General features: G+C 37.8%; 1 protein-coding gene across 6 annotated transcripts in view; it reads right to left on the bottom strand.

The window, feature by feature from the left end:
- RBMS3 (RNA binding motif single stranded interacting protein 3) overlaps positions 1–12,291 on the bottom strand; it is a 707,113-nt gene that overhangs the window by 315,884 nt on the left and 378,938 nt on the right. For all 6 annotated transcript variants that reach the window (XM_071429410.1, XM_071429411.1, XM_071429414.1 and 3 more), the window contains one exon: positions 7,244–7,302. In XM_071429410.1, the coding sequence (XP_071285511.1) occupies positions 7,244–7,302 (59 nt within the window). The remainder of the gene's footprint in view (positions 1–7,243; positions 7,303–12,291) is intronic.

The raw sequence follows: 12,291 nt of genomic DNA, 5'->3' as shown, positions 1-12,291 counted from the left end.
CTTCAAGTGCATGCCAAGCTATTGGCAAAGTTTTATACAGACCAATGAATCAAAACATTAATCACTGTGTACAAATGGAAATTTTACTTTTTTATTTCTCTGGAAGGAAACAAAGTTAAACCAATTATTTGTCAGCGATATGGGCTTGCAGATTTTGGAAGCAGTAAATTAAGAATAATCACAGATTAGATATGTCACCAAATACTTCAGCATCTTGGGTCTCCCTACATAAAATATTTGCTAGGCCATGAGTTCATTTATGAAAAGATAATGACCCAGGAAATTTTTTCCTTAATTGCAAGGAAGCCATTTAAGAAAGTGTCTGGGGAACTAATTAGGAAGGAGTTTTCTCTGTAGAGGACCTGGCTTTAAACTCACTAAACAACTTTTAGAGGTCTTGTTCAAGACAGAGCACTGTTTAGAGGCAGACAACAATGTTTGCTGAGGTGCATTTTGCAGGCATTGGGGTGGGTATGTCTCAGTCCTCACCACAGTGATGCACTGCCCAGTGCTGGTGTGCTCCAGCTATCATGACTTGTTGGGCACAACTCATTGAATCCTTTCCTATTTCACTTCAGCAGATGTGAAAAGCAGTCAAAAATATACAGACAGGAGAATCTCTACCTCCAAGCTAAAATGAGATTTTGCAAAACACTTGCACATTTGCCAAGACATAACAATGCCCGCTGGCCAACCCAACAGGTGCCAGGAAAATAGCTTTGTTATGATACCTAAACACCCATGAACACATAATCTGTAAATTAAAGGAGACAACTATGTAGTTATTTTATATATATACATATATATATATATATATAGATATAGATATAGATATAGATATAGATATACATATATATGCAGCTTTCCCACCCCCCCATATAGTTCCTGCTAACTTCTTAAAGTGGTCAGATTTACAGGGCATCATAGCTCATGAGCCCAGAGATCAAACAAATTTTTATTTGCTAAGCTAGGGTGTGAATTTGGACTTCATTCATTAGGGAACTCATGTTTTTTTTACTGGCAATTCCTTTCACTTCATTTTGATGTATGCCTGCCATCATGGTATTTAGACACCTCCTTTTTTTAAGACTTGACTCTTGGTCTCATGTGGTTCCATAGTAATATCACTTTTTCATTTAAACAGAAAAAAAATTATTTCAACCTTTACTCATAAAAACCACAGGAGTGAAAGTAAAAAAAAAAACCTCTGAAGTTTAAAAAACCTCTCAGAAAACAGACAAAAAACTTCCAAATATTCACAAATTTTAAACAATTAGCCTCATGCTGTTTAATGTATCTTATCAAAACACACAGCACTGCAAGTTCGCTTTTTTCCTTTCAACTGTTACAAAATGGGGACTCATTGACACTGTTGAAGACTTTGTCCTTTTATCTCTGCAGATTTGGTTTTATCAGCTGGCTTGCTAACCAAAAGTGGTACAACTCTGTTTGTGCACTCTGTTCAGGAGACCCAGGAACAGAAGGAGCAGATGAGCTGGGGCTGCTGCAGGTCAGTGGTGAGAGGGACCAGCAGAGCCACAGACAGAACTCACTGCGTCTGCCCCACACTCGGACACTCGGCATTGTCCGGCTTTCACAAACTCCTCACTGTCAGGAAACCTGCTGAATTAAAATATTCCATATTGCCACACTTCTCATAACTTGAGAACTATTATGCCACTGATTCCATAATGCTTTGGAGTGGATCAAAAAGAAAAAAAAAAAGTGAACAAACAACATTAATGTACAAAAAACCAGCACATCTATTGCTACTCTGGCATTGAAAACAGGACTGATTTATTAGCTACACAAGTCTAGCGCTTCAAAATTAAATAAGTCTGTTTTACAAATTATTTACTTTCTACAAGATCCATTTCCCCTTGAAGCACACTGTGCATGCCCTCCTAGTGTGAACAGTTTACAGTCTGTGATCAGGCACAGACCCACTTGTCTGGATTTTTTTCCCTTTCAAAATGGCAATTCTGAGAATCATAAATTACACAGCACAGTTATTGTAATTCGAGCTTATTCCCAATAAATAAAATTTATTAACTAAATAGCTTTCTATGTAGCTTAGCTCTTTCCCACCAGCTTATTATTTTACGTAGATTTGCTTCACATTCCTAGTCACAACCAAATTGTGCCATCTTAAAAATATGAATTTAAAAATATAAAGTAAAAATGCATAATTTCATATAATCACAAATAACCTTCACTCCATCTTCTCTGGACAGAATATGTCCAGAGAATACTTTGTAAAATTTGAAGCTTTGAAAGTATTTAATATAACACACATACCAAGGTATATCTACTATACAAATACAAGCTTTGTTTATCAGAACACCAGAGCAGAAGCCTCCAGCTCATTAAGCTCCAATGCATTAGAGTATTTAGGGATGCTGGTGAGCTTAAGCATATGAGTAGCAACACTGACACAAGGCAGGACAGACTCCTTTTGGGAGATATGAAACATCACTTTATCATGCCATTCCAATTATCTCCAGCACTTACAGAAAGCCTCCAGTTATTCCATTTTTGTTACACAAATAAACTCTCAATTTATAAAATAGGTCATGGTAAATTTTACGTCCTGGTCTAAAAACAGCAAAGCAACTGGAGAAATAAAAATGTATGTGATATATGGTGGGTTAACACAGATGACCTCATGGCATTTTTTTTTTACCTACCCCAATAAACCTACCCCAATCCTAATGAGTGCATATCTGCATCCACAGTTTTAATGTTTTAAAAAGAAATAGATCATTGCTAACATTTCTCAACCAGGAAAATGTCATAATGAAATACTAAAATTATAAACAGAGTCTCTGCAGTTCCCCTCATCATGTTAGGCACATTTTCCTCCTAAGACAAACACTGCTATTCCACATATCAAGTCACCCATGGTTTGTAAAAAGATACATAAAATGAAGAATATACCACAGAAGTGTTTGCCTCCAACAAATTACAAATTTAATAGGTTTTATTTCTTAAAAAGAAAAAATCCCACAGGTGGAATTTCAGACTTTTAGTCATTCTCCTGTGCTCATCTTCTAAGGTACTAGCAAAATACTCAAAATCATGCAAGTCCCTGATTAAACCGGGAAGCAAATCTGCATGCATGCAATTACAGTGTCTGCAAGGGCAGACGCAGATGACAGTAATTCATACTCTAAGAAATGGGCTTGTGTATTTGGCAGATTAACTGTTCTGTATTCCATTGCTATGAGGTATGGAAACTGTACTGTGAAACAACCATTACTCATTCCCTCAGCTCTGAGCACGTAGGTCTACCGAAGGCAAGCCAGGCTGGAGAGAGTGGGGGAGAGGGCTGGAAAGAGAAGAGTCTACACGTTTCAGATTAACACTTCTCTTGAATGGTTTCTTTTATTTCATTTCCCCCACTTTTTAAATTAGCAAATACAGTAGGCCCAGAAGGGGAAATGTGCAAGGGGAAGAGGAAGAGAGGGGAGGGAAAGAGAAAAAGCAAAGGCAGCCAAAACTCTCCAACTTGTTCATTAGGGGTTTTGTGTTTGAACATCTGAATGAATCATGTGTCTGTTTTTCATTATTCTCCATATGTATTTGTTCTTTGCTTTGTTCAGAGATTTCTGGCCATGTTGTCATGACTGTGCTTATTTGGTTTTATATATTGTTCTGTTACAGGGTGATGGTTACTTCTCCTCTGCCTCACTTAGCAGCTAAACCACCAACAAAGAACAATCTGAAAATGAGAGGTTATGTGTCAAAAGGTGTCCCTAGCAAACTCCCTTGCAGCCTATATGATTACTTTAGATCTGACTGCTTAATTCAGACCAGGGAGAAATCCTGAGATAACACTGCTCCTTATCATGGCAGGAATGCGGTGGGTATCTCTTTAAAAATCTGAGGAATAATGGATAATGACTTAAAGTACATCACTGAATGTCTTCCTTATTTCTCCAAAAGGAAAGCTAACACTTCTTTTAACAGATCTGCTGTTACATGGAGGTTTGAAATAATTTCCTTGCTAAATTAAATCTTTCTACTTTCAGCTTTACTCTATACCTTCATCAACATACAAATGACACTGAAATAAATTCTGACATCACTAATCATGTGATAATTTTTATCATTGAATTTAATCCACCCTACTTCATTGGTTACAGAGCACAGGATGATGTGCTCATTTAACAAGATAATCTCTTACTTGGCAGAAAGTAAGTGAGACTCAAAAGACTGGAAAGGAGCAAACAAATAGTGTGGCTTTTTTCCTTTTGGGATGTTTGAATACTGGGTTTTGTTTAGGGTTTTTCTGGGTTTGGGGGGAAAGGGGGATTGTGTTTTGTGGGGGCGCAGTTGGTGGTTGTTGCTGGCTGTTGATTTTTGCTGGGTTTTTCTAGGGAATAGATGTAGACTCCACTGTTTTAGAGATGGTTTCAAGTTCAACTTTCAGCAGATAGGAGGAAAAAAGGCCTAGCTGAAAATGCTGTGAAGTAGGTGTCAAACTGATTAGATCCAATTTAAAAAATAAGTTCTCAATGGCTCAGTATTGCACTACCTAGTGTACTGAGAGGGTTTCCTCAAAAGTCTTCCCCAGGTCTGTCATTATTCACTCTTTTCCACATTATCTTGTCCAGTGGATTAGAGAAACCATTTATTAACTGTGAAGAGGATACTAAAGAGGTAAGTGCTGCAAGCACTCTGGAGGCTTAAGATTATACTCAAATATTAGTAAATTAAGGAGACCACAGGAAAAAAATAGGACAAAATTCAATACAGACAAGTGAAAAGCTCTAGCTCTAGGAGGGAATAATCAACAATCCAGAGCAGAGCATGCAATAAGGAACGCCCGGCTGGCAGCAGTATTGTAAGAGAGTAACACAACCAGGGGCTGCACAGAATCTCTCAGCATAAACCAGCACCAGTTTTCTCATGCAACACCCTGTGCCTCAGAGATGCATCTATATTTTAAATACATATAAATTTATTTATATGTATACATCAGTAAAGAGGAGAGACGTGATCACAGAGAAAACAAATGAAACCCCTCTATACTATCTAAAATGATCAAATTTAGGCCATCTAAAATCCTATGCCCAGCTCCAAGTTCTTCAGGTAAGGAATGAGCTAATTAGAGAGACCAGCAAAGAGCAATATATTGAGAAATTTAAAACAAATTGCCCTAAAGGAAAAAGTTAAATGACTAGTGTTTAGTCTAAAGAAAAGATATGGCAGATACAGATCAGTCCTCAAATATGTATGTTTGCTGCAAAAAGGAAAGGAATAAACTGTTCTACATGTCCACTGGGAATAAGAAAAGAAGCAATAGACTTAAATTACATCAAGAGAGATTTGGGTTATACATTAGGAAATGCTTCATTATAGTGAGGAGAGGGAGTGTTATCAAAGATTGCCTGAGGAGCTCAAGGAATCTCCACCACTGGAGGCCTTTGAGCAAAGGTTACAGAAATATTCCTCAGCAGTGGGTTAGAGCTGATCCTGCCCCAAGGCAGGTCCTGACCTCTTCAGGTCCCTTCCACTTCTGATTCCTGGGAAGGTTTTTGGCTTTTTTTGGCAGCCTTACTGAAGAGAAAGAAAATTGTACCCAGCATTTAAAGCAGTAAAACATCTATTATTTTTATGCCATAAAGCAAACTGTTAATAAATCCAATTATGTTTATGATCTTTTAATGGCACTGCTTATGTCATAAAGATCCATCTATGAAAATAGAAATAGATATCTCTGCTCTACAGTGTAATACAACAGCATGAAAGCAAACTAACAGAAAATACAAACTCATTGTTATATGGCTCCTATTAAAATAATCTTAAAGCTAACTGTAACATAAAGAACACTAAACCCAGAAATTTTTCTTTCTCAAAATTTTAGCATTCATATTCTTTACAATATTTTCACTTCATATTTTGTGTTTCACAAACAGATCCACTCCTTTCCTTGTTTACCACTGGCAATGGGAGCAAAGGAAGTTCTGCTCACAAGGGTATTCCTTTATAATGTAATACTAAAAAAAGAAAAAACAATACCAAACCCCAAACACAATGAGGTCTTGTTCCTGGTGTGATATTCAAAGGAATACTGAGTGATGTTATCAGAATTCTGCCAGAAGAGAGTGCCCCAAGGAAATCAAACACACATTCAGGCAAAAGCAAATGCACAGCAGTGCAGCTTATGACAATGGCCCATGACCAGCTGGGTTGGTAGAGTTTTCTAAGTCTAGAACTGCAGTCTTCCAACTTGCTTTTCTCCTGAGTAGCTAATAAATGCTGTCTCTGGCAAGCAATAGATAAGGTCACACAGTTCTACAAATCTCAAAAACATCTTTGGCATGGGTGGCAGAATTTTTCTCCCATCTCATAATCTCCCCAGAATGCTTCTCTGCTGCTTCTCTTCACCCCGTATCTGGCCACTCACAAGACAGTCCTAAACTGCAACGCCTTTTCTTTTTACAAATGAATATAGAAACGCTCTCCAGGATGTGTTTCTTTTCAGGAGAACCCACTCTAGCAGATCTTATTGCTCCAAAAGTATTCTGTACACCACTGGTGGAAAGCTACAGAATCATTTTAAGGCACAGCTTCTCCGTCACAGACTCAGTGACACTGCAGACTCATAAATGAGTAACAATTCTAGTCCTGAGATAGTACTACACACATTAGTCAATATTTTCCTCAGCAAATATAGCTACACACACACACACAAAACATGCTATATTTCATTTAAAAATATTTTCATACATTAGCAAAAAAATTAGGAACATAAAACTGGAAGAGGAATTACTTCTATATCTCAGTATTGCAACTTGTAGATCTAATTATGTCATAAAAAATATTTTCTTCTTCTATTAGCATATGCCAAGACTTTACAAAAATATAAAAATTAGACCAGGTTTTCCTTTTCCAACTTTTCCCAAAGGTTTCTAAGTTTTATATAGGAAATCAATTTGCATCACTGATGATATCATTCAAATCAGACAGCACTATGTGGTTAGAAGGCAATTTACTTTTCTGCCGAAGCAATTTGATACTTGTTCTGATTTGTGATTTTCATTTTGTTTGTTAATGAAAAAAATTAATGAGCAATGTTACTGGAAGCACAACTCAAAGCTTTGGCATTATTAAATATGTTTGTAATATACAGTGCATTATGTTGATTGCACAGTTGGAGCCAGAGCTTTGGCAGTCAAGCCACCAGTCAATCATTCAAGCTGATAATGAACTCACAGGGTGGACACTTTGCACGTACCTTTGCACTGATTTGTGTTTTTGTCAAGAATTGCCTTTGTGGATACAATTTTCCCATACCTATGGAGAAAACAAAAATCAGAAGTACAAGTTACCATATTTTAGTAAAGTACGTAGTGATTTTTGCATGCATATATAACACATATCCTAGGAAGAAATCTAGAGCTCTTGAAAAATGTTCATCTGATATCCTGGAGAGATCCCTTATGCCACTAGCTCAAACACCTTTAGAGTTCCCCAAGAGCACTTGCCACAACCTGTCCATCTCTGGTCCATGCACTGCAGTGTAAATGCCAATCATAGGAAGGAATTTAGGACACTAGTAAAGAGGCTTCTTTGAGTAAATTATTTTAAATTTGTTTAGGTTAAATACAGATGGACCACATATCTTCAGGATTAATGAAAATGCAGAAATTATGGTCACTTTTTATACACAGGGATCAACAGCAGTGCTCATATGTGCATCCATGTCTATGTGTATACACTCTACCTAGTTTGGATAAACAGAACCTTTGAGGTTTGTGAGCATCTCCCAGCTCTTGTCAAGATGAATGTTAACACTCATTTGAATTTATATCCCCTCCCATAGATAGCATGGCACTGCACTGCAATTTGATAGACTAAGCACAGTGAAGAGGAAATTTGGGCAGCTACAACTTGTTATATAAAGCAACCAGACCATAAAATAGGTATCTGTGTTTACCTCACAGAGGTTAAGACTAAAAATGCAGACTTAATAGTATCACAAAATCCAGGTAAAAGATCACAGAAGATGGCATTTATGGATGAGCATCAGACATCAGAAGACTAAGTAAAATAATTTTATTTCTCAAATCACTGATACATCTTGGTCTTCATTGAAGAGAACTTCCCTTAAAATGCCCTTTCCTACATTTTTTTAAATTGCATTATTGATACTCTGATATATTGGGCTTTCATTTGGAGGACTTTTCCATGAAACACAAGTTTCTACATCCACAAAGGACATATTACTAAGAAAGATTTAAGAAAATTATGTCTTCTAATGGCAAAGCAACACCCATGGAAAATAACCAACACCAATTATAAACCATTGAAACGTATGGCAGACAAATGCTTATTTGGTTAATCTCTATTAACAGCGATATAAATTTGGTGTTAGTGACTTCTACTTGCAATCCAGAAACCAGAATGTAGAAAACCTTGCCGCTATTCCCTTCTCTGCCTCAGGAGGAAATCCATGTCTACCACTATACAGAAAAGAACTCAAGACCTCTAAGGGCAGCTAGAGCACTGTACCACATATTCAACGACACATTCTTCTTTGTCCTATGGGTCAGTAAATCCTGAGAAAACCAGTCTAAAAAACCCAAAAAAACCCAGGGAGACAAAGAGGGAATGGTACCATAACTCAGAGTATAAAAGAGACCCTTGGATTTCACTCTGGAATCAAGAAAACACTTAAATACCTCATGAAGGGGAGTGGCACCTACAGGAAAGACTGGGAATGGCCTAACTAAACATACTCTTTGATACCAGCAAAAAATTTGAGACAAAGTTCTCCACTGAAGTTTTCATACTGCAAGTGACATGTAGCCATTCAGCTTAAGATAAAGGGCACTGTCATCACTCATGAAAGCAGCGTAAAGAGAGATGGAAAGTGAGACTTCCCATTTCACTGTTTTTCCTTTGCCTAAGAATACACAAAAGCATTTGTTTGCATTTGACTTTCATTTGAGGAGGAAAAGCATGCTTTGTTTCATTTTGTTTAGGTCTGAAACTAGTCAGGAGAAGGAGGAAAATCTGACCTAAGGGTATTAATAATTTGTGTAAACTAAGTCAAGTCCCAATTCAGATATCTTTTAGGAACCAAAAAAGTCAAACAAGTCTTCCTTCCCTTCACCTCTCTCCCTTTTTTTTGATGACTCTGTAGACCAGAAGGATTCTGGGCTCTGAAAGCAGTCGCAATCCACTGTTCACTGCACTATGATGGGTAGGTAGGTAGTTGAGAATCTATTTTGCCATAGCTAGCTCCACTCCAACCAAGTATATAAGAAATTTAATGTTAACCATGAGATAACACGCTTTTCTAACCTCAGGTGTTTCTAGAATTGGGGCCTTAATACTCACTCATGTTCCACTTAATTTTATAATTCTTCATGGGAGTACCTGAAGTTGACTTTGGCCTCAAAGATATTAGAGCACGTGCTTTTAGAACGCAAAGAAAAATTCAGTTCAGTGATTTATGGCTGTTCAGTGGGTCAACCTACCCAGCAGGAAATTTGGCCTTTGCAGCGCATCTTCATTTATTTGATTTACTTAGATTTAATATCAAGTACATGAAAAACACACAAAAACACGCCTATCTTGTACAGTAATGCACCTCTGACAGATATATGGGAAAAGAATCCAACAAAAATCAGTGGCTAACCCACAACAACCTCAAATAAAACACAACTTCTACCTAAACTTCCGCCAATAAAAACCGACACCCAGCCTCCATTTCAGTCCAGCCACTCCTAATGAATTGATATGTTGTTCCATCCAAGTCACGTGAGAGCAAGAAGTTTACATTTCTTGCCAGCAGAGACAGGCATTTGTGGTTCCACTGCTTTTATTACAGATTTCACAGAGTTATTTGCTGCATACTGCGATCCTGCAAACATTTCATTGCACTAGAGATTTTACTCACAGAATTCTGTTTTGGTCAGGAAATGCTTCTCTCCACATTCAAAGTTATGTGCACACCTTCAGGTTTGCAAAAACAGACATCAGAGTGGTAAGAGACACCACAATAACAAACACTGTTATAGGCAATTAGCCATATGTTGGCGATTTAATCTACTGCTATAAACCCTGAGTGTTACCACAAGAAAGTAATTGGAATTAATTTGGACACTGTTTTACTAAATATTTCAAGTAATTATTCTACAGTAATCAGAACATCAGTTCTGATGAAGAATGTTAGTTTGTGTGCTGCATGAAATCAGGAAGGTATTTTGTTCCTACAAATGCAGTCATATTTCTTTCTCTCATGTGTGAAGTGTGGTATTAAGCTATAGCTCATCTCCAAAGTTGTTTGGCTTTCTGTTTGTTTTGCCTTTAATTGTAATTTGATTCACCCAGAAGTAAAAAAAAAAAAATGTATTCAATGGGAATGTTCACAAAAATAAGGATAAAATACATCACAAGAGTTTTACCTGTTGTTCTCTTATATTTAAATGGAAATCATTACAAAATTCACCAGCCTGCACGTCTGTGTTCTACAAATTACTGATATCATTAATGTAAAGAAATAACAGGTATGGTCTCCCTTGTGAGAAAGTGTGAGCACTATTTTATTTTCTCTTGAGTACAGCTCATGGAAGTATTCTTTCAAAGATATCCAATCAAAAATTCTGGTCATAAGAGGATGACTGAATTGAGTCTACCTCAATGCCTCAACCCTTCAAAACAATGGCTGTATCGTTAATGATAACCTACTGTATCACGCTATCCAAGGAAATAGACGTAATGAATCTGAGCTGGCTACCTCAGGAATGTGTCTATTGAGCATCTGAATTGAAATTGCTGTTCAAAAGGTTTCCAGGCACTCTTCCTGAAGTGTTATCTAAATGTACAGTAACCACTAACAAGATTGTTCAAGTGCTTTTAAAAATCATTGTAATTATTTATATTCGATTATGCTTTTATTACTTTTTTACGTAATAATTTTCCTGGAAAACCAGGTGGTCAGATTTTGAAAGAGCTTCAGGAGCAACTGCACAGACTAGGACTTCACCACATTAATGAAGAACCCATGCAGTGAAATAGTGACTAGTTATCTTTGTTGTTTCTCATTATATATAAGGACTGCCCAGAAAATTATAGTTTAAAACCTGCAGGTTCCAGAATACAGAGCTACATTGGGGAAATACTGCCACAGCCCACACTGATGCCCCAACAGAGACATCACTCTACAAAAAGCTACTGGACAACTTCTAGCAGGGAAAATCTATCATGAAATTAAAAGCAAAGACACATTTGTGCCCTGGAAGTCACATACCACCAGAAACTGTGAGAGGATACCAGAGTAGCATCATCATATGTTGTCCCTGTTTTAACGTCAGGCACCTCCCCAGTTGCTGAAACAAATTCCTATCTGGCCCAGCCCAGCCACTCTTACATTCCAAGAAAACATTCAGTTGGGGGTGGAAATACCTTGTTAGAAACATAACCAATTCTACTTTATCTTGTATATATCAGTGAAACTGTTGAAGTCATCCCACATACACTATTAAAATGACAAAGGTCACTTAAAAACTCTTCACTTACAAACAGCAGTAACTGACACCATGTCACACAAAAGGCAGAACTAAGGGAAGAGCTCTGCACAAAGAAACAATCTCCCTGTTCAGTCCTGGGTATAGAGCTATGTCAAAAAACATTCTTGAGAGCCTCATGCCATTGCACTCCACGTTTTCAGACTACTCAGCAGACTCAGCAAAGATGCAAGCATTGCAAAATAAGCCCTTAATGTATGTACATCAAAGCAGATCATTTTAAGAGCTTTCAGGCAGGCGGTCGATCAGCACTTACACTGCAGACCAAGCTCAACGCGCTCATTTCCAGGAAGTTATTTGATAACTGCTGTTAAAATGGAGATAGTTCCTGAAGGAAACCATTCAGCTGTGAGTGATACCCCTTGTAAGATGCATGAACCTTACCCACAGCCAACCCCAAACAGAGGAGAATCTGCTGTCTCAAATGCACAAAGAATTTGAGCCATTTCTCCTCCTGCCTGTGGGAAGCTAGGGTGCAGGGAAGGGAAGTGGACAGCTAGGGTTAGGGGACAAGTGACATTCAGCTAAGAAAGAGGCAGAGGAGCCAGGTGCCACCCACCCCACTGCTGGTTGCAAACATGCCAAGAGAAGAAGCTGGCTGAGCAACAGCTGTGACCAGGAGCTGCTGCATCAAAAACGGATTTCCTGGGAGGCCAAGCTGGTGGGGGCCATGCAAACTTTTCAATTTTTCCATGTTATTATGGGAAACAAAACCTCTGGGACAGGCACAGCATATTCCATCTTTCAA

The sequence above is a fragment of the Agelaius tricolor genome, unplaced genomic scaffold (genome assembly GCF_023055355.1).
Source record: "Agelaius tricolor isolate 1412-34295 unplaced genomic scaffold, bAgeTri1.0.p SCAF_6, whole genome shotgun sequence".
NCBI lineage: Eukaryota > Metazoa > Chordata > Aves > Passeriformes > Icteridae > Agelaius > Agelaius tricolor.
The sequence above is the reverse complement of the archived record's forward strand: the minus strand, read 5'-3'. Positions and strand labels throughout refer to the sequence as shown.